This window comes from Pseudochaenichthys georgianus, chromosome 12 (assembly GCF_902827115.2).
Source record: "Pseudochaenichthys georgianus chromosome 12, fPseGeo1.2, whole genome shotgun sequence".
Taxonomy (NCBI): domain Eukaryota; kingdom Metazoa; phylum Chordata; class Actinopteri; order Perciformes; family Channichthyidae; genus Pseudochaenichthys; species Pseudochaenichthys georgianus.
In genome coordinates, this window is record NC_047514.1 from 11770957 (window position 1) to 11796155 (window position 25199).

General features: G+C 40.8%; 2 protein-coding genes across 2 annotated transcripts; both read left to right on the top strand.

Moving 5' to 3' along the window:
* The first annotated feature begins 471 nt into the window (after positions 1-471).
* Positions 472-3045, top strand: snrpd3l (small nuclear ribonucleoprotein D3 polypeptide, like). The gene is made up of 4 exons (XM_034096067.2): positions 472-604; positions 1265-1405; positions 2216-2408; positions 2813-3045. The coding sequence occupies exons 2-4, from the start codon at positions 1280-1282 to the stop codon at positions 2875-2877; spliced, it is 384 nt and encodes a 127-aa protein (XP_033951958.1). The 5' UTR covers positions 472-604; positions 1265-1279; the 3' UTR covers positions 2878-3045.
* Positions 3046-3615: 570 nt separating this feature from the next.
* LOC117456044 (calcium/calmodulin-dependent protein kinase kinase 2) lies at positions 3616-24828 on the top strand. The gene is made up of 17 exons (XM_034095762.1): positions 3616-3921; positions 9323-9592; positions 10375-10716; positions 12700-12747; positions 14374-14427; positions 15518-15569; positions 15693-15826; positions 16352-16388; positions 16615-16636; positions 16733-16821; positions 18045-18244; positions 18405-18458; positions 18543-18616; positions 18908-18995; positions 19503-19634; positions 20345-20448; positions 22410-24828. The coding sequence occupies exons 2-17, from the start codon at positions 9374-9376 to the stop codon at positions 22480-22482; spliced, it is 1722 nt and encodes a 573-aa protein (XP_033951653.1). The 5' UTR covers positions 3616-3921; positions 9323-9373; the 3' UTR covers positions 22483-24828.
* Positions 24829-25199: the final 371 nt, after the last annotated feature.

The window sequence follows — 25199 nt, forward strand, 5'->3', positions numbered from 1 at the left end:
ACGGTGACACAAAAAGCTTAAAGAGGGAAGGGGGAGAGATGTGATTGTATATACTGTTTATATGGGACTTTCCAAGCAACAGCACGTTAAAGGTCAATAAAGTATGTGTACATGTAATGTAGGCTACATAGTTTTACCACATACCATAGACTGTATTCTTACATAAATCTGGTAGGCCTACATGTTATAAAGGTACAGTACAAAGTGAATGAAATGAAGGCCAAAATAACCCAAGAATGTACATAAATACACACATTAAAGCTGCAGATATTTTTTTTATCTTGAGTTGATTAATAACATTATCCCGCCTATTGATTATTAAAGTCTAAGTGTAAATCAATGCAAAATAAGGCAGTCGCTCCTTTAGCACCTAACAGAAAGCAGAGCAAATCAGGATTTAAAAAAAGAAAACATTGTTAAAATAACAATCTAATCCCACAATGCACCGTGCAATGACACCGGAAGCAGTTTATTGACCCCATGTTGCATTGTGGGTAGGCGGAAAAGGCTCCAAAAGCTACGCAAAAGCTACCAGCGCACGTTGCAGTATCGTCCAAGAAGAAATAACTACGACAAATAAATCACATTTCAAGAAATAAAACAGGTAAGCAACTTAACATTTAAAACAGAGTATCGTTATTGCTTAGTTTACCTAACAATGGTGTTTATCTGTGTTGTACATAATAGCTCATTCATTCAGGTAGCTAACATTGCTTCCCCACTTTGCTGAAGTGTGTTTCCATACCTATGAACTGTTAATTTTACATTTAAAAATCAATTCCAACGTGTTTTGTTTTTATTTAATATGTCAGAAAGACATATTAGGTCGGGCTAACCCCTTGTAAGATTACGTTAGCGTAGTTTAATTCATTGAGGACTAACGTTTGCTAATGTGGCTAATTTAGCTAGAAGCTAAGTATCTCTACTACAATGAACTGGTCATTAACAACCCCGGAATGTTAGCAAGCTATCATTGCATCCTGTGATAACTTTAGGGTAGTTCACTGCAATAGTATAAGTAGTATTAACATTTTGTAGACTGACATGGTGCTATAATGTAAACGGTAACAATGCAACATAGCGAGTGCTAATGCAAATAATGGATTCACACAAAAACAATGGCTGGCCAAATGTATGGTTTTATAGTACACCAAATCAAGTAGAAGTAAGTTCAAAATATCTGGAAGTAAAAATAGTTTTTGAAACAGGTTTGTGACAAATTTATGCCGTTGTAACATTTCTTCCATTTTTCTTTTTCTTCCAGGAAGATAGTTGAAATATGTCCATCGGAGTACCAATCAAAGTCCTGCATGAGGCAGAGGGACACATCGTGACCTGCGAGACCAACACGGGAGAGGTGTACAGAGGCAAGCTGATCGAGGCTGAGGACAACATGAACTGCCAGGTTGGTTCTAAAGAAGAAATGCTGAATAATAATGTAATCATAGAAAATAGTCATTCTTGCAGCCAGATATCCCCAAAGTGTTATGAGGCATTTTTCTGTATTTGCTCGTTCTTGCATCATTGGAACATTTAGATTGATAACTGACTTAATAGTATACCCACAACTCAATTTACATTGTGACCTCTAAGGCTTTAAATAATCTCATCATATATGTGATTCTTAAATATACGCCCATAAATGTGATTATTGACTTACTATACAGGAAAATTACCCTCTTGTGTGACTTATTTTAGTGTGATGCTGCTTTGTTGCCTAACAGTCTACTCGAGCTGAAATGATTTGAATTAATATAATATAAACCATTTGGCAACAAATAAATAATGATATATTTCTGATTATTGTTCAAGCAGAGACAGTGATGCCAATCTCGCTGAAATGATTTTATTTATTGTATATTACTCTAAACTAAAATATTTGAATTTTGTTCAACAAGACACATGAAGAAGATGTGATGGCCATTTATTGGTGTTTCACAACCATATAAATATTTAAAAATAATGTGTTTGGAGTGTCCTAAAAGATGTTCCTGGACTTCTAGTTAATCCAATGTTTTCAAGCTCCAAACTGTGCTAGAGCCATGGTGCCCATCCTGCTAGCTGGACCTTAACTGCGCGCAGTTAATCAGCTCAACGCTCAACGTGTGCCAGCACTGCACTATTTAGCTGCAGTCTAGGTTTAAATGTATAGTTGAAATTGTGTATTTTTCATTGAAGTGTAAGGACTTGCATTTACATGTTTCTATGCCCACAGATGTCCAACATAACAGTCACTTATCGTGATGGCCGCGTGGCACAGTTGGAGCAAGTCTACATCCGTGGTAGCAAGATCCGCTTCCTGATCTTACCGGACATGTTAAAAAATGCCCCCATGCTAAAGAGCATGAAAAACAAGAACCAGGGATCCGGTGCAGGAAGGGGCAAGGCAGCTATTCTCAAAGCACAAGGTGAGGAAAAGATCTTGCACCAGTACCTCCCCGACCTTTTCCAAGAATGCTGGGTTTTTAGCTTACCTCACCTCATACTCGTGTCTCTTTTACTAATTTCAACAGTTTACACATTAACCCCTTTTTTTATGCTGCAGAACTGAATCCCGTATGTTTAAGGTCAATGTACTTATAGATATGTATTTTAAGTTGTACCGATTTGTATTAACAACTCTTGATGGGTCCACTGAGAGCATTTTAATTTTTTTAATTTAACAGAGATAATGAAATGCATTTTACAGTACATGAGTATATTATCCACCTCTTACACATTTGGATTTATTCATAGATATCTGTGCTAAATGAGTAAACCAGAGGGGTTTGTATTAGTCAGTTGTGTGTAATATGTATTCTCTTTTTTGCAGTGGCTGCAAGGGGCCGGGGACGTGGTGGAATGGGAAGAGGAAACATCTTCCAGAAGAGGCGATAACTGCTCCAGCTGTGTTAACATTGTTGCATTGTATAGTCTTTTGTTGTTTCAGTTCGTCTTCTTTTGATTGGAAATGTTTGGCTTTTTTTTTTAGCAATCCTGTAGTTTGCAGTTTATGCTTTTATGTTCATTTTTTTTTTTAATGAAAATAAACATTTTTCAATTTGATCATTCTTGTCCTCTGGTTTACTCGACTACTAATTCCATGCCAACCACTTCAAAACATTTGTTTTACGCACACTTTGTAAGGTAGATTTACTTGGTTCCAAATGAATAGTTTTCAGCATTGGATTTGCATTATATTTGAATGCATAAAGATATTGATATTGGCAATATGCACCAGTTGCACCCTGCATATCCTGAATGTAAAATTGAAAACATGTGAACGTTGCTTAAGCTAATCTTTGTTTGCTCAGGTTTGCTGGTGAAACTGCACATCTGTCCAACTGACTGAACATGAAGGAAAAGTTATCACATGAACTGAGCCTAAATGCATCTTAGACACAATTATAGGCTATTGAAGAATCAACTGGTACTAGCTTGCTCAGTGTAACAGTGTTTATGTATCTACTAGTGTGTACTATTTTCCAACTTGTGCATATTTATTTCAACGTAAAAAATACTACAAAGCTTCTTTTATGTTGCAAGTCTCCAAAACACCACAAGAGGGAGCCAGTTGCCCATGGAATGCTGATGGGAAAGCCCCCAGGAACAATAAAGTGTTATCTATGTTGAGGTCGCGAGTTAAACAGAAAGAAGAACAAAGGGTAGCCTACACCTCCAGCGCGGTTGTGGGTCTCTATGAAGCATATTGCTGAAACTATTCACGTTAAATGACCACAGTGCCCGTTCACCAACACTTCCTCCAGAGGAAGCACGGGACCCTGTGCGCTCCGCGGGATTGGTCCATCACAACATCGGGTGTCTGCTCTTCGGCTGTCACACAGCTAGCTAGCTGTCGTGGTACAGACGCGACTTGAACCGCAGCTGAAGGAGGAGAATACACCCAACAAATCTGACTTGTTGCCTAAATAACACGTTAAGGTGAGGCTTAATTGTTACATATAGTATTTGCTTTGTTCTGTATCGTTGTTTTGGGGCGTACTATGGATGATACTGAGTCGCACTAGCTTACTACCTTGACTCCTGACTAACAACATCTGTATTTTGACAGATGAGCCAGCTGCTAGCGTTAGCTGAGCTAAAGTTAGCTTTGTGGGACCTAAGACGACGCTAACACTAATTTCATCCTGTGAATTTGTGACAACATCGATAAAACATTTTTTGTTTACCCGTGTTAATGTGTGTTCTCGGTTGCAACAGTATAAGGAAGAGATTACTGCACTAGAAAAGCTAAACCGTTGTCTGTAATGGAGAGTAAACGTGAGAATATCTATAGTCTTGGTCTAATTGTTTGTTTGCGTTAACGATATGCTCAAAGGGAGTTGATTTTGTTGTGCATTATAACTCAAACAAATGTCATTTTCGTTGTGTGAAACTCTTTAAGAAACCAAAGTTCTCTGAACATGTCTTTTATTGAAGATAATATAATATGTAGTTCCTTTAATGTTATTTTTCAAAACAGTTTTACAGTGTTTCTTTAATTTAACTTAAAAGGACTTCAAACCTAGGACTTCAAATGAATGCCCCATTTTAAAGGACACAGTTGTTTGGTTAAACATATGATGACAAACTTCATATCATACTTGAAATTCACCATGTAATATGTCTGCTACTGATCAAATGGACTATTCATCTTGTTTTAAAGTTCTGAACAAAAATGTGTCTGTCTTACCCTACAATGATTGAAACCTAATGGAAAACACATGTCTCAGTTTTAGAAATGTAATGAGAAAAGATCATCCAGAGGTGATTAGATGTGTCGATTAATATAGACAGAATAATCCACTAGACTTTGGGTTTTTGCATATTTCGATGCACATTTCTCACCATTATTATTTCAAAACAATGAAAGATGTGGGTATATTTGTAGTTTTGTTGACGGCCAATTTCTGAAACTCCGTAACATTTAGCTGTGCTTGTGTGATAGCACTGCAGTTATGTTCCCCCGGGGACGCTCATCCCTTCATCTACAGGAGCTTATCTCTTGCACGGCTCCGCAGATCACTGACAGGGTTGCCCTGTTGATCTTTTAATGAAGCCGGGGATCCTCCTCTCCTCCAGATGGCCCTGTGTTGTACTTGTATGTCTATGGGGCCATGTATGTGTTGTTATTAATGCTGTACAAAGCCTGGACCCCCTGCAAGCTCTGATAAGTCCTCTCTCCCCCTCCCCTACTACAGCACAGTGAAGGTCATATGACTTTTGTTAGGATAAGAGGTCCAGAACGGCATCTGGAGCTAGGCATTATCTGTTGTAGTAAGCAGCATCTAAGTGCTTATTCTTCGACTAGCTGCTGTGATCACCAGGGATCACTGACGTTTTTATTATCTATTAAAAAGAGGGTCTTTGTCTAGGAACAATATAGATTCTGGAGGCTTCACTGTTAAACTACCAAGTTCAGAGGCTTCTTTTTATAGTCGTAAGGAGGGTTTATATATTGTAAATGTTCTGCTGAAGGCATGGATACATTTTAAGCTTGTGTCCAGCCACTCATTTTTAAAGTTAGGTGTTCGGTAAACATGGCTTGTGAGTGAGTTGCGTCAAAGTTATATGTTTCTCAGCTCCAAGCTAAAGGATTGTCAGCCTGACAGTAGTTTGACGTTTAGTAACTCATTTCTAAAATAGTGGCTGTGGACATTCGAACATGTTTAGAAACTCAGCTGGCATCACTTCTCCTTTTGTTGAAGTCTCTTGCTACAGCAAATCCTGCTGGACATGAAACCACCAATGACATAATAACCCGCCGTCTGACGGACCCTAAGGAAGGATTTCCTATCAAAACCATGTTGGGCGGAGAATGGAAATGTAGTGATAATGTGTTGACTGTGTTATAAAATAGCATGAGGGAACAATCATTTCCTTTCACCAATATAGAAACTACACAAAAACCTCTTGAAGGCAAACTGCCCTGAATGAGAGCATACAATTGTTCTGAAATCAAAGTAGGTCAAACTCGGTAAGTTCTCTCTTTTCTGTGGAAATAAAAAAATACTGTAGCTGGTGCACTGCCGGTTTCGTCCAGTCTATATTTTTCGCTAGTCCAAGTCCACATATATTTTCTTTATGGTACTGACACTGTATGTTATAGGTCTAACTTTATTTAAAGATATCATTTTTTTCTGGTGCTTGAATGTAGGATCGTATAAAATGTGTTAGTCAGGAACTCTCATGCAGGGCAAATATCTTGGACAGATTTGTTCTGATGAGAACATTAGGTCCCTAATACAGACACAAGCAACACTCCTAACCTAGACTTGGTGTTTGTACTGTCAGAATAATTGTCTGAAAATGATAATTCCACGTTTAATGAAATGGTCTTTTTGAAGCTAAAGTGCAGTCAGGAAGACAAGAGAGTATGTTCCAGTTTTAAACCGTTATGCCTAATAGCAGTCTCTTTGTGAATGTGCTGCCATTATTTTTTCCTTTTTGTGAGTTTTGCATCACTATATATAGGCTGGCAGTGGAGGTAGTGAGGCCACCTGGAGTGGGTGGATGCTGCATACATCAAATACTGTGTTGTATAAGTGACATTAAAAGCATTGCTGTTATAGACGCATCAAATCTGTCCACTTAGAGCTGATGTTTGTGGTACTAGACATGTAATCATGAATTAATTAGCACCTCACAGAATCCTTATGTTTCACAGCTAGTGGATATTAACGCCAATTATATTTCCCCTCACCCTTTCATTACACCCACAACTTGATCCGTGGTAGCCCTTCAAACCCTGTGCTCCAGCTGTGAAAGCGTGAGTTACACATAGAATTTCTATAATACTTGGTCTAAGGAAAACTAGCAGCCCTGGTTTTCGTGGATACAGATATACAGATGCCGTCTTTTGTCTACCTGGACCCCCACTTCTCACTTGCTTTCAATTTGTTCCTGCATGCGGCCACAGGGGAAAACGGAGGGAAATTCACTGCGGGCGTTGCGACGGTAAAGGTAAATGAATATAGCTAGACGAGCTTTTTGTTAACTGATATTTGTTTTTCACTCTTGCCACTGTTTGTTGAGGATGCCGTGAAAGTTGAATTACATATTGGTGCTGGTTAAATATTGTCTTGGGCTCCCGCCCTCTAACCTAGGTCATGCAGCATGAGCACATTTTGTAAAAAAAATCCCAAATCAAAGTAGAAACCTCATCTCAAAGTTAACGTTTCCTACAGTATGCTCTGTCAGCAGACAAGGTGTGTATCGTAAGCGTCTGCACTCCATTTGTTGTCTGAGTATCATAGATCAATTACATTGGAGCTGGCTTTGGTTGTGTGCAGGCCCGCCTTAACCTGCCATCAGGCCCTGGGGCTGATGGTTTTGTAGGCCCCCTATTTAAACAACAAATGAAAGTCATTTATAGCCTCGGCAGGCTCTGTGATCGCACTTCTCCACTCTGCTCTACGCGCGCCTGGTCCTCTCCTCCAGATGAGTGACGTATCGGGCCTCCCTCATGTATCTGTCCGGTTGCCGTTGGCTCCCCTCCACGTAGCAAGTCCTCGTCGTCCTCTCCATCTCCTCCAACAGATAATGTCCCTCCTGTCTGTTTTTCCTCTCCCACTACTCCATCGCTATCAGAACCAGACGGCCTACTTGGCTCCGAGGCCCCGCGGCCGGCACCGCTGCCGCTCGGTACAGAACTCATCTGTCCTTCCTCCTCATCCTGGCCTACAGGTTTAAAATAACCTGGAAGCTTCGACATGTTTTGTAATAGCTGCTTGTCTCGAAACTCCTTTTCCCTCAACAATTTCCTTTCCCGAGCACCACTCTCAAACTTTTTCTTCTCAAACTTTTTCTCCTAAACAACCTTCATCTGTCACTCAATCACTCGCAATTTGAATAAGTCACATGTGAAACATATTCTCATTCTGATTGGCTGTTAAGTGGTGCCCACTGACTGTTTCGAAGTCATCTCTGGAATCCATCGATCTGATTGATTAGCGGAGCAAATTATCAAAATACTACGGAGGGAAGATATTTTTGTTTGGATTACTGGTCTGGGGAAGCTCGCGAGTGTGTGTGTTTGTGTATTTTTGCGTTTGTGTGTATTGTGTTTGTTTCCCAGGGAAAACACTCAGGAGAAACACCGGCTGTTGTTATGCCTGCTGTGACGTCAAGTTACTCCGTTCTCCGCTTGTAATTATGCCGTTACAAGCTTCAACGTTGTATTTATCATCTGAATTTGCCGAAACAATTTTAATATTCTGAAAGCCAAGACTTTGTTTAATTGAAACCAGATGAAAACAAACTGTAACAGACCCTGCCGTGTTATCTATGATTACTATACGCCTTACATTCATAATGTCAGCCGGAGGGAGGGGGAGTGAGTGGCGAGTGAGAGCTGTCATCTTCCCTTTACAAGCTTCAAACATTTATTTATCGTGTGATTTTGGAAATAAAAGTTTCATATTCTGAAAGCCAAGACTTTGTTTATCTAAATGTTTTTTAAAAACATCCGAAATAAAAAACTTTTTTTTTTTTTAATTACATTTTTTTTAAAAACTTTTTTATTGGCTCATGATAGGCCCCTGATCTCCGTAGGCCCCTGGGCTTCAGCCCAGGTCAGCCCGTGCATTAAGGCGGCCCTGGTTGTGTGCAGCTAAATATGTGGACGTGTGGACTGGAGAGCAAATGAGGCCGACTGATTGGCCCAGATGCAACTTCTGAAACCATCGGCTATTGTCTGACAATAACATCGCTTTTTAAAGGCTTAAAATGTGCTCGTCAACTGGCTACTTGTGAAACAATCCAGTCAAAGATACACTGTGATTGGAGGGTTCTGTGCGTTGAGTCATGAGTCAAGAGAGAATTGGACATAGGTGTTATATTTTTGCTTTTGTTATAGTATTTGTATAGTGTTATTTACGCACGGAAGAGGATTAGGGCCACATGATTTCTTTTTTGGGAAGATTTGAAAAAAAGTCAGAATTCTGAATTTTTCCTCCCAAAAAAAATGTTTTTTTTTGTTCTGAGAAAAAATGCAGAATTCTGAGAAAAAAGTCAGAATTCTGACTTTTTTCTCAGAAAAAAAACAAAACATGAAAAAATTCATGTGGTCCTAATCCTCTTCCGTAGTGACTATATATTACAGTTACAAAAATGTAAAGTTGTATACTTCGTTCAGGGTAGCGATTTAAGACGGACACTGTCCAAATAAAGCAGATGGTACTCATTCTGTCCCTTTTTTGTTTTCTTTGTCCCAGCACTATTTGCCTTATAAAAGCTCCACCTCCGCGTTAAAAGTGCTGTAGATGTCCAGAAGGCCAACAGTTGTTCTCCATATGTTTTTATTATTATGTAATTTGCTCATGTGTCACTGATTCCCCCCCAGGCTCCCATCTGATGGAGCAGTGGTTGTCTGTCTTTGCTAAGAAGAGGCACCATGTTCCCTTGTCATGTGACGCCCTGGCCCACCGCTGAGCCCCCGGCCTCCTGCGGTCATGCGCCCCAATCACAGGCCTCAAAACCTCTGCCTGATCTGCTGTGCAGCTGTCCCGCTCCACCTTTGAACACCCACTCCGAAACGCCCTCCCCAGACCCCATGGGGTCCCTCATCGTGGTCACAGAATACGAACCCAGCAGACCGCCCGGAGAGGAGGAGGTAAGATCAAACACACACAATATGTACCTGGGATGTCATTGGAAATGTGGGTTTCTACTTAATGAAGCGTTGACATATGATGATACATGGCCATACATGTTATTTACCACACCCCATTTCAGATGTATCATATAAAAGTGATAGAAACAGACAAATGCAACATATTGACCATCATACTGTATAATACTCATATGCTAAAAGGAACATTTTGGGTATTTTCACACGGAGAGAAAACATACACATGTTGAGAGGAAGCTGCATTTAAACCCATACGAACATATTCCAAACTTCATTGCATCACATCAAAAGGTGTTCGTCTGTGGAATAACTGTAATGATGAGCTGAAATACTGTGCAACTTTACCTAAACTAAAACTTATTCAGAAACCAAATCCTGAATGGTTATGAGCAGGACCTGCGAAGTAATGCTGCTTGCTATTTCTTGTCGTTGTAAAAGTTGTTTATTTTTTTACAAATAAATGATTTGTTTAAAACAATGAATCCAATATCACGGATGCCGATGACCTAAACTTTGATTTTCATGAAGAATGTGCGTTAGAAGGGGTAGGACCAGAACAGTTTTTAAGCTTCTTCTTGCCCCTTTTGAACATGACAGAAACTATTTGACTATTTATTTCTTTGTATACCTTGAACTTATTTTCTTTTTTAATTCTCTTTGTTATAATTATTATAATTATTATTGTTTGTTTTGTTTCTAACATGTTCAATAAATGGACTAATAAAAAAATAATACAACTATGATTTGTATGTATCATATCTCAGGTAGAAGACATGGACAGTTCGGAGACGCCCGAGCCTGCGTCCTCTGTGGCGGCTTCTTTCCGGACCCCGGACTGCGACCTGCTGTCCCACACGGTGGGCCGGTCGGAGGCTCTGCTGCCCGGGAGCCAAGAGCAGAGGGGGAGGTTAAGCCTGTCGGACAGAAAGCTATCTCTGCAGGAGCGCTCGCATACAGCATCGTCACCCTGCAGCTCACCGGGTCTCAACGGGCGCCATATTTACCCGTCTTTACCCTACTCTCCCATCACGTCGCCTCACTCCTCTCCACGCCTGCCTCGCCGGCCCACAGTGGAGTCCCACAGCGTTTCCATCACAGACCTCCAGGTAGGGTCAAGCCTTCGGGTTCACACAAATCCAGTGTTACGGATTTGTAACTCTGATATTGCCACTTGAAGACATTTCAAAACCATCAAAGTCAATAGTTTGGTGCAGTGTATTTGTTGGCAGATCCTGAAGTTAGAATTGCAGAGTTTTCTTTAATAAAACCAACTGGATTTTCTGTAGAACTTGAATATATTGCAGAAGATAAATCCTGTAGGAAACACACATTTATGATATTTACACACATTTTGTTCAGCAGGTTAATCTCCACGCTGACACCACTTTGATAATAGTTCAAACGTAAATGCATTGGCCAGAAGTAAGAAGCTAACGTTATGCTAAACGATCTTCATGACAGTCGCATTAGTTCACCTCACAAACACTAAGCTAAAAGCGGACTTGCGCGCGTGACGATCTTTAGTCACATCTTGAAAGCCTGTCAAAAAACCACAGACCTTTGTTTTAGGCATAAAACCACACATATTAACACATTAAATAAAACAAGACGAGGGAACCCTTTAGTGCTAAAATGGACACATTCCTTCACCACTCTAAACTGTTAACACAAAATATTGTATATTTACTGTTATTTTAATATGTTGATGAACAAATCCCCAAAAATTAGCCGAAATGATGCTACAGCCTGCCAGTGTAATAATAATTGGGATTATATAATGTATACTCCTGCACCATCTGAACAGTGTACTCCCTTAAGGACAACATTGCATAAGGTGCTACACATGCATGAACAAACTAACTCATTTGTACACAAAGCCAGACTTGTGCTCCTATTGAACATCTGCTAGTTCTCAAAACATCAGCTTCACACTCGTCTGAAAGTAAGCAGACCTACATGTGCATTTGTTTTAAAAGCAGCAGCACACTGATAAAGAGTGGATGCAAAGGTAAGGTCTTCCTGTCTTGGTAGATCATCGTAGATGCAGAAACCTGTGGGTGAAGGTAGAAGTGCTCTTAGTGCTCTGCAGAGGGGGGACTGTGTTATAGTTAGAACATGATTGCATGTATAAAAGCAGGTTTACACATGCAAGGAATTTGCTTTTGTGTATACCAATACAAAAACACTAAAGAGGAATTCAGTTGTAAAAATCAGCAAATATAGAACTATTTTCAAAACAATTAAGAAAACTCTTATACAATTAAAATTAATAAAATGTATCTAGTTATACAACAAATATATATAAGTTACACTTGTAACAAAAAAAAAATGCAGTATATCAGAATTTAAAGTGCAAAGTTTCATGAGGTGAGATTATTTAAAAATATGTTTAAATAATCCTCTTAAGGTGTTTAATTATTGTTTTGTAAATGACCTTACTGTGAGTAAAGGGTCATATGATGATGTAAGTTATTGTTATTTCTCTAAATGTATGTATTCACATCAAAAAAAATTCTTGGCAACAATGGAATCAATTACTCTTACAAATATATATATTTCAATGAAAGGCTGGTTAGTGTATCTCCAGGTGTTTGTATGACTCATTCTCTGTGGGCTGATTGCAGTTTGTTCTCAGCACTGAATGTGTTTAATCACTCTTTGTCTTAAATCCATACTTTTTATTTGATTACACCTGCCCCGTTTCCCCTGAAGATTACAGCATATACTGGAACACTGTGATAGCTGGGTAACACATCCTACCTGTCAAGTCTCGAACATGGGTTTGTGGAGATTTTAAAGACAGGGACTGCTTTCAAGCTGACAAGCACAGAAGACGTGTCGCCAGATTTAGAAAAATACACTTAGAAATAGTGATGTGCAAAATGCTGCAATTACGAATTTGTTGAACACAGAAAGGTAAACAATTAAATGTTATGGAAGGAAAATGTAAAGAACAGGATATAGTATGGCGTCCTTGGGGAAAGCAGATTTTCAAAGATTGCTTATCATATAGTTCTCTATATCTAAAATGTGTGATTTCATCTGTACAGAAACCGTTTTTGTCCTCCTCTCTTCTTTCTCTCTTCAAGGACTGCGTTCAACTCAACCAGTACAAGCTGAAAGATGAGATTGGAAAGGTACAACTCAACTGATTGCTCCCTTTCACCGACTCTCCCATTTTCTCTCTCCCTCCCGCCTACTGCATGTCTGTCAAGTAGCGCGTATCATCGAGGACACGCGGTAACAGCCTCCGCTCTCTTCCGGCTGTCCTCATTTTCCAAACTCTGAGTAGACTCCCAGGCCAAGGGAGAGTTTGGGCGAGAGGCTGCTGGTATAAATAGCGCTCTCTAAGGGTCGTGCACGGCTTAGCTCGCTATGTGTGTGTACACGACTTACATTGTCGGTTTCATAAGACACAATGTGCACGGCTGATGTGAATTTCTGCATGAGGGCAGACATGTTAATGTGTGTGGTTTGGCTGAGACAAATAGAGCCTTTCAAGACGGTTGTTATCAGATCGTCTCGGGGACTCTGCCTCTCCGTTCTGCCCCCGCCTCTCTTATCTCTTGTTTGTTTTTTGGGCATGAATGTGTGCACACAGGCTGCTAATTGGGCCTAGTTTTTATCCTGTATTTCCTGTGTGTGTGGGCAGAAGAGCTTGATAGCATAAACCAGATCCAGGTTCCTTAATTAGCCTGAAATCAAAAATGAAAGAGAGAGGGAGATGATTTGAATTTCTCTGTTCTCACTCTGAAGCAGCTGGTACTCTTTCAGTGTTTACTGTCGACCCACACAGGGCTGTCCCTCCCTACAGGCTGGTCATGCAGACTGCGTGGGGCCTCACCTTGCGGAGGGGGCCTCACCTTGCGGAGGGGGCCTCATCTTGCGGAGAGGGCCTCACCTTGCGGAGGGGGCCTCACCTTACGGAGGGGGCCTCACCTTGCGGAGGGGGCCTCACCTTGCGGAGGGGGCCTCACCTTACGGAGGGGGCCTCACCTTGCGGAGAGGGCCTCACCTTGCGGAGGGGGCCTCACCTTGCGGAGGGGGCCTCATCTTGCGGAGGGGGCCTCACCTTGCGGAGAGGGCCTCACCTTGCGGAGGGGGCCTCACCTTGCGCAGAGGGCCTCACCTTGCGGAGGGGGCCTCACCTTGCGGAGGGGGCCTCATCTTGCGGAGGGGGCCTCACCTTGCGGAGAGGGCCTCACCTTGCGGAGAGGGCCTCACCTTGCGGAGGGGGCCTCACCTTGCGGAGGGGGCCTCACCTTGCGGAGAGGGCCTCACCTTGCGGAGAGGGCCTCACCTTGCGGAGGGGGCCTCATCTTGCGGAGGGGGCCTCACCTTGCGGAGAGGGCCTCATCTTGCGGAGGGGGCCTCACCTTGCGGAGGGGGCCTCACCTTGCAGTGGGGGCCTCATCTTGCGGAGGGGGCCTCACCTTGCGGAGGGGGCCTCACCTTACGGTGGGGGCCTCACCTTGCGGTGGGGGCCCCATCTTGCGGAGGGGGCCTCAACTGAGCCGACATAAGCTCGCGAAACAGAGGGCCTCATCATATCACTTTGCGTGGGGCCTCTTGGTGGCCAGGGACGGCCCTGGACCCACACACTTCCCCCGTGTGTATATATGTGTGTGTATCGTGTGTATCTATATTTATTAAGATTGTTTTGCACTTAGTGTGATGTGTCTGCCTTTCACATGGAAAATGGCAGCTGCTCAGCCTCATTCTCACATTTGTTGTTCCTTTTTTAAAACGTGTTCCTGTTCCAGGGCTCCTATGGTGTTGTAAAGCTGGCCTACAATGAGGATGACAACACATACTATGTGAGTCCTTCACACACACACATACAGATGTTATGTCTTCCCCATCTATTAACATTGTCTCCATTTCTCTCATTCCTAATCACGTGTCACACAGACAGAGACATAGCTCATAATGATCAAATCCCCTCGTCACATTAACTGGTGTCATGTCATGTGAGTCCTCCACGTGTGAACATGTGCATTGTGCCTGGCTGCGTGCTGCAGTAACAGATTTCTGTCTGCTGTTCATGTGTATTGCTGCAGTTCTCATTAAGCTGCATGATGTTGACACGCAATGACACAAGGATTATTTTAATATTCCTCCCAAGTGACAAAGCCCACAAGTGATTATATCGTTGCCATAACAACTGAGGGCCGGCGAGGCTTATAACCCCGGAACACGGAAATGATCTGCCGAACAATGTGGCTGTCACACAATAGATGTGTATAAGCAACCTTTTAATGTGTGCCTATTTTCTAACTTGTCCAATTTAATAGTCTTTCAAATGAAAAACTGAGAAATGCTGTGTTATTTAGCGACTTAACTCTTTTGAAATAGAGATGTAGGAATCCTGTCAGAAACTGAGCAAAATGCATAGTTTCTTTAGGCCTGAAATGTGTTTGCCATGCATGTCCTTTTATTGTTTACTGATATGTTCTATGAGACAAAATGTTGCTAATGACACCTAGAAGTCCACCATGTTGAATGATATACTATTTTTAAGTGCATACATATTGCCTCAAGTATATTATATGAATTAAAGCTTAAAAACACACCTTTTCGGTAGATGTAGTTGACATTTCAGAAGTATTTCTTAAAGAAGGATTAATGAGGCAGGTTTGCATTTCACTCATTTTGCACCTTGATGCTTCTCAGCTTAGCTTTTAAGCCGATGATGCTTTCAAGTGTTAGCACTCGCGAAACGTCCACAAGGGATGTTCAAGGTGAGGAGAGAAACGTAGAGGCGCTGCTGAGATATGTAGGTGTGAGTAGGTGCTCTGTCAGATGTCTTACTCTGTCTCTTTGTCTGGCTTTCTGTTCATATTTGCTTTGAATCTCCCACCCACCTCTGACTCTACTCTTATCCTCCACTCCATCTCCCTCCCGTAGGCGATGAAGGTGTTGTCCAAGAAGAGGCTGATGAGGCAGGCAGGTTTCCCACGTAAGTCCGGAGCCAGGGGCAGATGGTTTAAACAGCAGCGAGCACAGTCTCTGTTATGAACACAGCGCGTTAATACTTAAAACCCTGTCTGTCCTCCTGCCCTGTCCCTCTCTCCTCTGTCAGGGAGACCTCCGCCTCGTGGAGCCAAAGCAGACCCCGAAGGCCCCCCTCAGCTCAAAGGACCCCTGGAGCGGGTCTATCAAGAGATTGCCATCCTGAAAAAGCTAGACCATTCCAATGTGGTGAAGCTCGTAGAGGTAGAGGCTGTTAAAACATTCCTGAATTGTGTATCACAATATCCAACTTGTTCTAATCCATAGTGGCTTCATTTCAGGAAGACGTTTATATACGTATAAGTATTATAAAGGTTACAAATAATTCAAGCATGATATTTAAGTGCCAAAACAATTAGACCTACTCAAGTTCAAACTGTATGCAGTAAAACAGTCTAATTTTAAATTAAGCCTTTCTCTGTGAAGCACAACAAAGGTATGTTGCCAACTCTCTAGTCGAACACTTTGGAGAGATGCCTCAGCAGAGCGTCACAGAGAGAAGGAGAAATAGGGATCAAAACAACAATCAGTTTTTTTAGATTTAATTTAAGCATATCTGTTCAAAGAGAGTAAACCCAGGTAATGAGCTATAACTGAAACCTCCCAGCCCTCAATAAGAGCATCACGTACAACAAAACTGTATGTGCTAGCAGACGGAAAAATGATCCATTTGTGTGTGTGTGTGTGTGTGTTTACGCTCATTTCCATGTCTCTGTCATGTGTGGCCAGGTTTTGGACGACCCCAGCGAGGACCATCTGTACATGGGTATGTTGTGGCCAGACAGTTAGCCTTCAGAACAACACACACACGCACGCACGCACGCACGCACGCACACACACACACACACACACACACACACACACACACAAACACACACTAACAGCAAGCATAAAATAAATGTATTTGAAACCAACTTTAAAAGATATCTTTGGCAGTGTGTTTATGTCTTTGAAAAGCTTTCATCACTAACGCATCTGTGTTTCTGTCACAGTGTTTGAGCTGGTCAAGCAAGGGTAAGCTAAGCCTCTTTATGAAAATGATTGTGTCACTGGAATGAGCTGAATCTCATTAGTTATGATTGCTAATTGTGTGTGTGTTTATGTATTCAGGGCTGTCATGGAGGTGCCCACAGATAAGCCTTTCAGCGAGGACCAGTCACGCTTCTGCTTCCAAGATCTGCTCCGGGGAATCGAGTATCGTGAGTCTTTCCAAAACATCCGTTATTGTTCAATCTGTGACTGCATGGTAGGGCAATACTAATGGGGGGGGGGGGATTAGGGCTGTGCATCCCTTTCAGATTAGTTGTTATGCATCCAGAAACACTTTAATTCAATTCTGCTACAGCTGCTGTTTAATTATTTTCTTCTCAGATGCTGCTTTATTTTTATTAGGCAGTTGAAATTAAATGTATCAAGGAAACTCAGTGCTTTTTAAATTGTCCAACCTTTATTCTGAAAATGTTCTTGAATCTTAACACCTTAACCTTTTGTGAAAGAAAAAAAGAAAAATACTGATGATTACAGTCGCAATTTATTTTGCAAGATCAGCCTAATTCACGATAATATCCCAAAATGAGCTGCAATCGTGGTCTCCACATGAAGCGCTTTTGTATCTCGATCTGCCCGAATGCTGCACTTCTTCCACGCCACTTACACAACTCCTTTGCTGTTCTTGACTCAAGCCACCCACAAGGCTCATTTCACCTCAGCTCAGTGGCTCTTAATGTGTTTCAGCACAGCAGAAAACACAATGTGTCGTCTAGGAGACTAACACTGAGAGGAGGAGATGCAAGGCAGGGACACTGAAACTCAATTATTTCTTATTATAATGAAACACAACTGAACAAGGCTAAGTGGTTGATAAATACATGTTATGCTCTTTAATTGCCTTTATGGTAATCCAACTTCCTGACTAAGTGCACTTCCAGAGATTTCTCCACAAGCCATTTTTCATTTTACACCCCAGGCCAACAACTGATGTGTTTACAATCAAATTTAAATAAAAACACCCACTCTCTCCTTACATGTTTGATACTTTTTATTCAAATGTTTATTATTAGACTTTTTAAACATGCAAAACAAACTCGAAAAGATACCAGATTTAGCGATTAGCTAATTTCCCTCTGCTGTCCATGGGCCGGTACACACGTAACAATCAACAGCCACTAAATATGATATTAATAAAAAATAAAAAATAACTCAGAGCCTGGATCAACATATACATACCAGCAAATAAGATTACAATTTATTTCAATAAAAAAACTTGAATTACAGGCAAATAATGTTGAGAAGACTGATTGCTCAATACCCAATTTCTTGCAATATGATAAAAAGATGAATAGTCTTTGCATGCCCGAAGCAGGATTCCTCAAATGGGATCTTGTTGCTGTTAAATGTGTCTGTCATGTTTCTTTTCCAACAGTACATTACCAGAGGATCATCCACAGAGACGTGAAACCCTCCAACCTGTTGGTGGGAGAAGACGGACACATCAAGATCGCAGACTTTGGAGTCAGTAACCAGTTTGAGGGCGCTGATGCTCTGCTGACCAGCACCGTGGGAACGCCCGCCTTCCTCGCCCCCGAAGCGCTCTCTGAGACCAGGAAGAACTTCTCTGGAAAGGTGGAGGAACATTTGACTAACTAGTGCCCTCTGGGGATGATTTGAAGAAATGCACACATCATTGTTTTTTTTGGTCATTTCGTTGTCTTAGTTTTCATTAAGTGTTGTATTTCAAACTATTTCTTAACATAACATTTTTATCATGTTTCTTTACATCTAGGCTTTGGATGTTTGGGCCATGGGAGTGACGCTTTACTGCTTCATCTATGGAGTGGTGAGTGTGTGCTTTGGTAAAATGGCTTTTTGGGATAGGTGTTTCTCTTGATAGACAATCAGCTGATCCTTCTTTCATTCACAGTGCCCTTTTATGGACGAGCGCATCGTGAGTCTTCATCAGAAAATCAAGACGCAACCTGTGGAGTTACCTGAAAAGTGGGTGAAAAGTTTAAGATTCATTCTAATAAATGAACATGGAAAATAAAGGTTATTATAATTAAGATTTTTTTTTTACAAGATGCCTCATAGCTCAACATAAAACTTTATTTTGTGATGTTTAACTAGGATACAAAGGAGTGTAAAGAATATATCAGGTCCTTGGCTGGTAAAAAACAGAGAACCTCTGGTTTATTTGATTACATTGTAATCTTTTACTTCACAAAAATATGAGTTAATTTAAATGTACACGACATAATCTGAAGGTTACATTTCTGTCTGCCTCAACAGTGCTGACATCTCAGATGATCTGAAAGATTTGTTGCTGAAAATGCTGGACAAGAATCCAGAGACCAGAATATCAATTCCTCAAATTAAGGTAAACACTCGTTCCTGCATGTAAACTGCTATTTTACATTATATTGCATTCAAGCACATTTACATTATATAGAGGGCTGTAAACTACCTGTAGCAGATATTCAAATGATTATCACTGTATGTGTTAATGGGTTTGATGATAAGAGACCAGTGCCTCTTACTGGGGGTATTGTTTGGTTCTGCACATTGACATGTCACCATGATTCCTTAGTTATATTCGCTTTGGTGTAAATCAAACCTCTTGCAGTTGGAGTGAAAAGTTGTTCCCTAATGTGGAAATGAAATTTGTGTCGGCTTCAGATCCTTGGAAATACAGTCGTAAGATCATTTTGTATATTCATTTAATTCTACGTACGACATTATTGAAATCTCTCAATGACATGTTTCTGGCATAGCTTGACTTGAAGTCACTTTGGTAGCATGTGTTTCGATGTTCCTCCGTTCAGAGATTCTGTGTTTGGAATCATAAAGTAATACATAACATTGTTCTCCTCGTGCTTGTGTCCAGGTGCACCCGTGGGTGACGAGGCACGGAGCTGAGCCTCTTCCTCCGGAGGACGACAACTGTAGTATGCTGATCGAGGTGACGGAGGAGGAGGTGGAGAATTCTGTGAAACACATCCCCAGCCTGGCCACAGTGGTGAGGAGAACACAGAACACACTTCTGCTACCTGGAGAGACACACAACACATCTTAACTGAGAGAGTGCTTTTCAAGGGCCTTTTGTAATGTATTCTCTTTTTTCAGTTACATTTCAACAGCACCACTACACCTCTGCCACCTACTTGTTTGCCCTCTCTGCACTCTGTTAGAGCGGATGCATGACTCATTTAGTTGCTCTAATTTATTTGTATTAGTTGCGGCCAAATGCTGCGAAATACATAAACATTTGAGGTGGCGCTAACATCTTCAGGCTAGGAGAAAACGTTAGTAACTGGAGCTCTTTGAATGTGAATTGAATATAATACTTGACTTTGGCCTCTTGTAATAAACAGTATATATAATATATAAATGCTATAATAAATGCTATTACAGCCTGAGTGGAAATGTATGCTCATTATGAAGTTTAAAAACAAACAATATTACGGTTAGAATAACTCCAGGACCAGGGATCTTTTGTTACTTAACATTTCTTAGCATATTCATTCAATTCAGTTCAAGGCTTTATTGTTATTTGCACATTAGCTACAGTGTAGATATGGTAATGAAAAACGTAGGTCACAGGCTCCTCCAACAGTGCAACATATATATAGGACATAGAACAAATAAAAGCCATGAAATAGTGCAAGTAAATACAAATAATAGCATGGTTTTCTGATGTGTGTGTTATTGTTGACTTTTCTGTTCCAGATCATGGTGAGGACCATGCTGAGGAAGCGCTCCTTTGGGAACCCCTTTGACTGGGCCCGTAAAGAGGACCGCAGCAGCCTGGGTGCTCCGGGGCCAACACTCACGTAAGGATTGTTTACAGACACACAGCAGATGCTAAACTCTGTCTCTAGCAAAGGTTTTGCAGTAATATAAGGAGTAAATAGCTCGTGCTATCTCTAGCATAATCTCATTTAGAGCTGCTGGGTCCTCTTGCACTGTGATATAGTAAAGCGATATTTGATATTGATATTTGATATACTTTATTAATCCCCGTGGGGAAATTGTTTCTCTGCATTTGACCCATCCTAGTGTTAGGAGCAGTGGGCTGCCATTTTGAACGGCGCCCGGGGAGCAGTGTAGGGAACGGTGCCTTGCTCAGGGACACCTCGGTAGCACTTGGTCTTGCCGGGACTTGAACTAGTGACCTTCCAGTTGCCAAGCCAAGTCCCTATGGACTTCACCACCACTGCGAGCTAATGTTTGTCAAGTGTCCTGTTATTACGTCTCTCCCCCCCCCCCCCTCCCTCCTGGCCTGCAGCAAAGGCAGAGCAGGCAATGTGAGATACTGCTACATTCATTGTAACCAAACAAGGTAAATAACCTCAGGAGAACGCTGCCTGCTGTAGAGCTGCTGATAGTTTACTTTAAGCAGCTGTATTTCTCAATATGGCTTTGATGGTCAAATGCTGGAGTTTGTAAACTAGCCTGTGCTCGTTACGATGTCTGGACAAGCCATGTTTGGGAAAGGTTGCGCTGTGCTTTAGAGCCAGTAGTATCTGTATTACGACGCTTTGGGTGAAGCATGTGCTGTGCGGTGCAGAAAATCACATTTCACTTTATAACAAATTAAAGTAAATACATTTATTTACTCAGTTAGAGCTTTATTAGACTACAGTGTTTTGTGGAATGATGCATACAAAAGTTGGGCTGGTAGCAAAACAATGGACTGCCGTGGACGGGTGCCGCAGCAACACGTACATATTTGAGCCACCAAAAAGAAATGCCCATCTTAAACAATTATTATCACTTTAAGTGTGTTTTGGCTATTTTTTTATATTCCACAATTGTACCTAGCCATTGGACAGCCCATTCAGACGGAGAATGGTAGCCGTTACATCTAGCTTTGCTGTTGCAGAGTCTCCATTCTCAATTGATAAAAACAGTAACTTTACCTCACAGACACAGATGCTGCCGGTTTACCGTTTCCTTGATGTTTGCTTGTGTTATTGTGTGACTTTGGTGATTCAAAACTTGCCCTTTAAACGCAACAAACAACAACACAACAAAACATACAGTCATGGGTGTGGAAGACCAGGAAAACTCTGTGTTCTGTAAAATGTTTTTATCAATGAAGCCTAGTGCTTTGAGAATATACTATAATGCTTCAGTTCCCTCTATGGCTGCCTCTTGTCAAGGTAAAGCTGTGAAAATATTCTAAATATATTGTGCACTTTTTTCAGGAACACCTTTTTGAAGGTGCCTTAAATACGTTTTGCTGCTGCTCTCTGTCCACAACAGTACATTGCTTAACTTCAGCGCCTTAACTCCCGTCTGTTCTTTAAAGTTAGGGTGTGCTGACCAGCATTCACTGTAAGAAATACACTGACTGAGGATAGGTGTGATATACAACCTGTCTTCAAATCCCACAAACTATCTTTTTAAAGTTAATCAAAAATTATAATTACAGTTGAATCAATGCATTGGAAACAGAAAGTAGACCCACAGTCTCCATTTATATTGATAAGATGTTCTTTCGCATGGAGCCCTCTCCACCCTTATCCAAAGGAGCTGTAAACTAATAGCTGTTGTGTCTCTCCTCGACATAAATGATTAACTTCTTAGAACATCCCCCCTCGTTTCTCCCTTTTCTTTATTTTCTTCCCCTTGTGTATGATGTGTAAACTTGGCCAACAGCGTTTCCTCGCATTATGTAACAATTAAACGCTTGGCTTCAGTTCCTCAACGTAGCTGACCTAACAGTAGCTAATGTGTCCGTTCCTTCGGGGCTGTGTTTTAAATGCTGTGTCTCTGGTGTGTTTCTTAGGAAACAGGAGAGTGGCGACGGCATGAGGACGCTGGAGCTGCCCTACGTGGGAGAGGACGAGGCTCTCTCCTGATGCAGAGGCTTCCTCACGCACCGTGTTATCTTCCTGCTTGCAAACACACCCCTTTACTCACTGTTTTATACCGGCAGCTCACACTTGTGCACATTTCCTGAAAGATGGACGTACGGCAGGCGCAGAAAAAAAAGAAGTTAAGGATCTATGAACAATTTTAAAGATTTCCTCTCGTCTTAAAAAGGCTCAGTTTGCAGGTGGTGGGTTGGATTGTTCCATGAGAGGATCCTCTTCATCGTTTATTGCCTGACCCACTCTGCCCTTCTTCATCCCGCATGCGTATATAGTCCCAGCATGCTTTGTCTCAGGCTTCAACTGTACAGGGTTTCCTTGTAGTCTAGCCACTTGTGTTCTCCTTGTCTTTACTCGACAATTCTTTCAGGTATACAGGGCACGGGAACAGGCGATGGTGATGGGTGTTATGAGGAAGGATGGTTGTCTTCATCATCACCTCGACTTCCTCAGTAGGAGAGCAGGTTTTCTTGATTGTCTGGTTCTCTCTGCTTCAGAGGAGCAGGGCCCAGTTTTGTAACATATTTAAAAGGGAAGAATCTATACACTTTTCCCAAAATGAAAAAAAGGGGAGTGAAGAAATGTTTACTTCATTGAATGCATGTGTTTACGTTCCCAATGCAAACACCCTATAAGCTATGTATGATACATTTGCACGCTCATACTTGTTTGATGCAATTTTCACTGTCTCTTTATGAATTTACTACAATCAATAGAAAGCTTTAAAATAGTTGATATATAGTGTTTTGTGAGCCATCACATTCATCATACTGCTTATGAGATAGCATAGAAGATAAATAGATCATTTCTTTTGCAAAGCAAGTTCTTTGAGTAAAGCTTTTGATATGATTTTAGGTGTTTGCTGTATATTTTTTAAAGTGATAGTTACAACAAATTGAGTAAGGATGGTACTGATTTACCAAATGCACATGTGTTGGTAGAAACAATCTGTCTGCAATGGTTCAAATGTGGTTGTTTTTTACTTTTCCAGTTATTTGGTTGTGTGAGTTTCAACTGTGTCATGTATTTGTTCCACTTCCTGAAGTGGATGTTTTTTAATGTAGTTAAAACAGAAAATCATAACTATTGAACCTCAAGTTGAAATTGTGAATTACTGGTGTTTTTTTCAAAACTGCACATTTTCAGGACACCAAAAAACGTCAGATTATGTCTTAAAGAAAAACGAACCTTTAAACTACTTTTGTTCTTAGAGCTGGCCACTAATGTACGTTTTGAGGAGGAGGCATAGTGCAGCTGCAGGCTCTTTGTACAAATCTATGCATGATGTAGAAAAAAAAACATAGTCATCTTTAATCAAGGCCGCCCTGCAAATATTTCAAATGAATTGTAAATTACTTTTGAATTGATGTTTTACTTTTAGAAGATCCCAAAGCAGTAAAACAATTGTTTCACCTTTTCTTCCCCCTTTGTTTTCTAAAATACATTAGTGTAAATGTAGATAAAGCATCTCCAACATAGAATATTGATACAATATTAAATATAACATGTAATGCTTCCACATTTCAATTATTCAGCACTCTTGTGTTGAATGTATGAGAAAGGGACTCCATTTATTTGTACTCACTACTTGCATGTCACTCTCGACTGTCAGTTTTCTAAGACTAGCACTATGCATACGATGTGGCTGGATGTGACTGATTCTAATTTGTTTTGTTTACCCATGTATTTCCAAAATGATGCAATTAGGTTGTGCTCCTTACAGTAAAGTGCTCCAAATCCATTTTCTCTGTACTTAATGATAACTTAACTTAATGATATTGCTCAATAATGATAGCCAATTATGTTTCAATGCCCTTTATTAAGACAGATAGCTGCAGGCATGCCTCAATTTGTGTTATACTTTAAAATGTCACCTCATTTAAACATTCACAGACATTTTACATTCTGAATGAGTTGCTTTTGTTGTACAAGATGAATTTAACTTCCCCTTTTGAAGTAGTTTTGCCCTACATGAGCATCAAGAATAAACCGATGAACAGTTTGGGTCTGACTGGTGCAAGCCACAGAAAAGCTGTTAGATTCAACATTTTATATATAATATTTTAACTTGTTGGTTTTAAATTCCCTTTTTTCTCAGAGGGCCAGGTTAAGTGATTCACCTTTATTAATCACATGGTTTTGGATTCTGTAGTGGACATTTATTTGAGCTTTGGGGGCGCTTCTCCCCTAAATGCATGCCAACATACTGAACACATACCACTGTATTGTCATAGCATGAGAGGTCCTTGATGAAACATGAACGAGACCTTTAAACTAATTATTCTATACATACTGTATCTTGTTCATCTTTGAATAAAATATTATTGCCTTTCTGATGTTTTTGAGCTTTGTATCAACAGTTCCTGAAATACACCACTAGTGTGTGCTGCGTACCATAATATTTCACAGGCTGTAGAATACTCCGTCGAGCCTGAATATCACATTGTGTTCCTTCCCTGTATGACAACAGAACACATGTGCCATCGTTTGCTTTAAATGTAATGCATTTTAACATCTGCTGGATTCATACTGTACATATTAAATGGGCTATTTGCTACATGACAGCTCGTTGTTTTAAGGACGACACCTGCATTTAAATGTAAAAAAAATAAAACTCAAGTACCTTGGGTTGCCACTAGATGCTGATGTTAAGCAAGTTTACTTCAAGAAAAAGGGTGACCATGTCATCTTAATCAGACTTTGGC

Excerpts from the sequence above, each read along its gene's own strand:
- LOC117456044 (XM_034095762.1), top strand. The coding sequence starts at position 9,374 with ATGTTCCCTTGTCATGTGACGCCCTGGCCCACCGCTGAGCCCCCGGCC. Across the intron at positions 9,593-10,374 it reads GACCGCCCGGAGAGGAGGAG|GTAGAAGACATGGACAGTTC; the intron begins GTAAGATCAAAC and ends ATCATATCTCAG. Across the intron at positions 18,459-18,542 it reads ACTGCTTCATCTATGGAGTG|TGCCCTTTTATGGACGAGCG; the intron begins GTGAGTGTGTGC and ends TTTCATTCACAG.
- snrpd3l (XM_034096067.2), top strand. The coding sequence starts at position 1,280 with ATGTCCATCGGAGTACCAATCAAAGTCCTGCATGAGGCAGAGGGACAC. Across the intron at positions 1,406-2,215 it reads AGGACAACATGAACTGCCAG|ATGTCCAACATAACAGTCAC; the intron begins GTTGGTTCTAAA and ends CTATGCCCACAG. Across the intron at positions 2,409-2,812 it reads AGCTATTCTCAAAGCACAAG|TGGCTGCAAGGGGCCGGGGA; the intron begins GTGAGGAAAAGA and ends TCTTTTTTGCAG.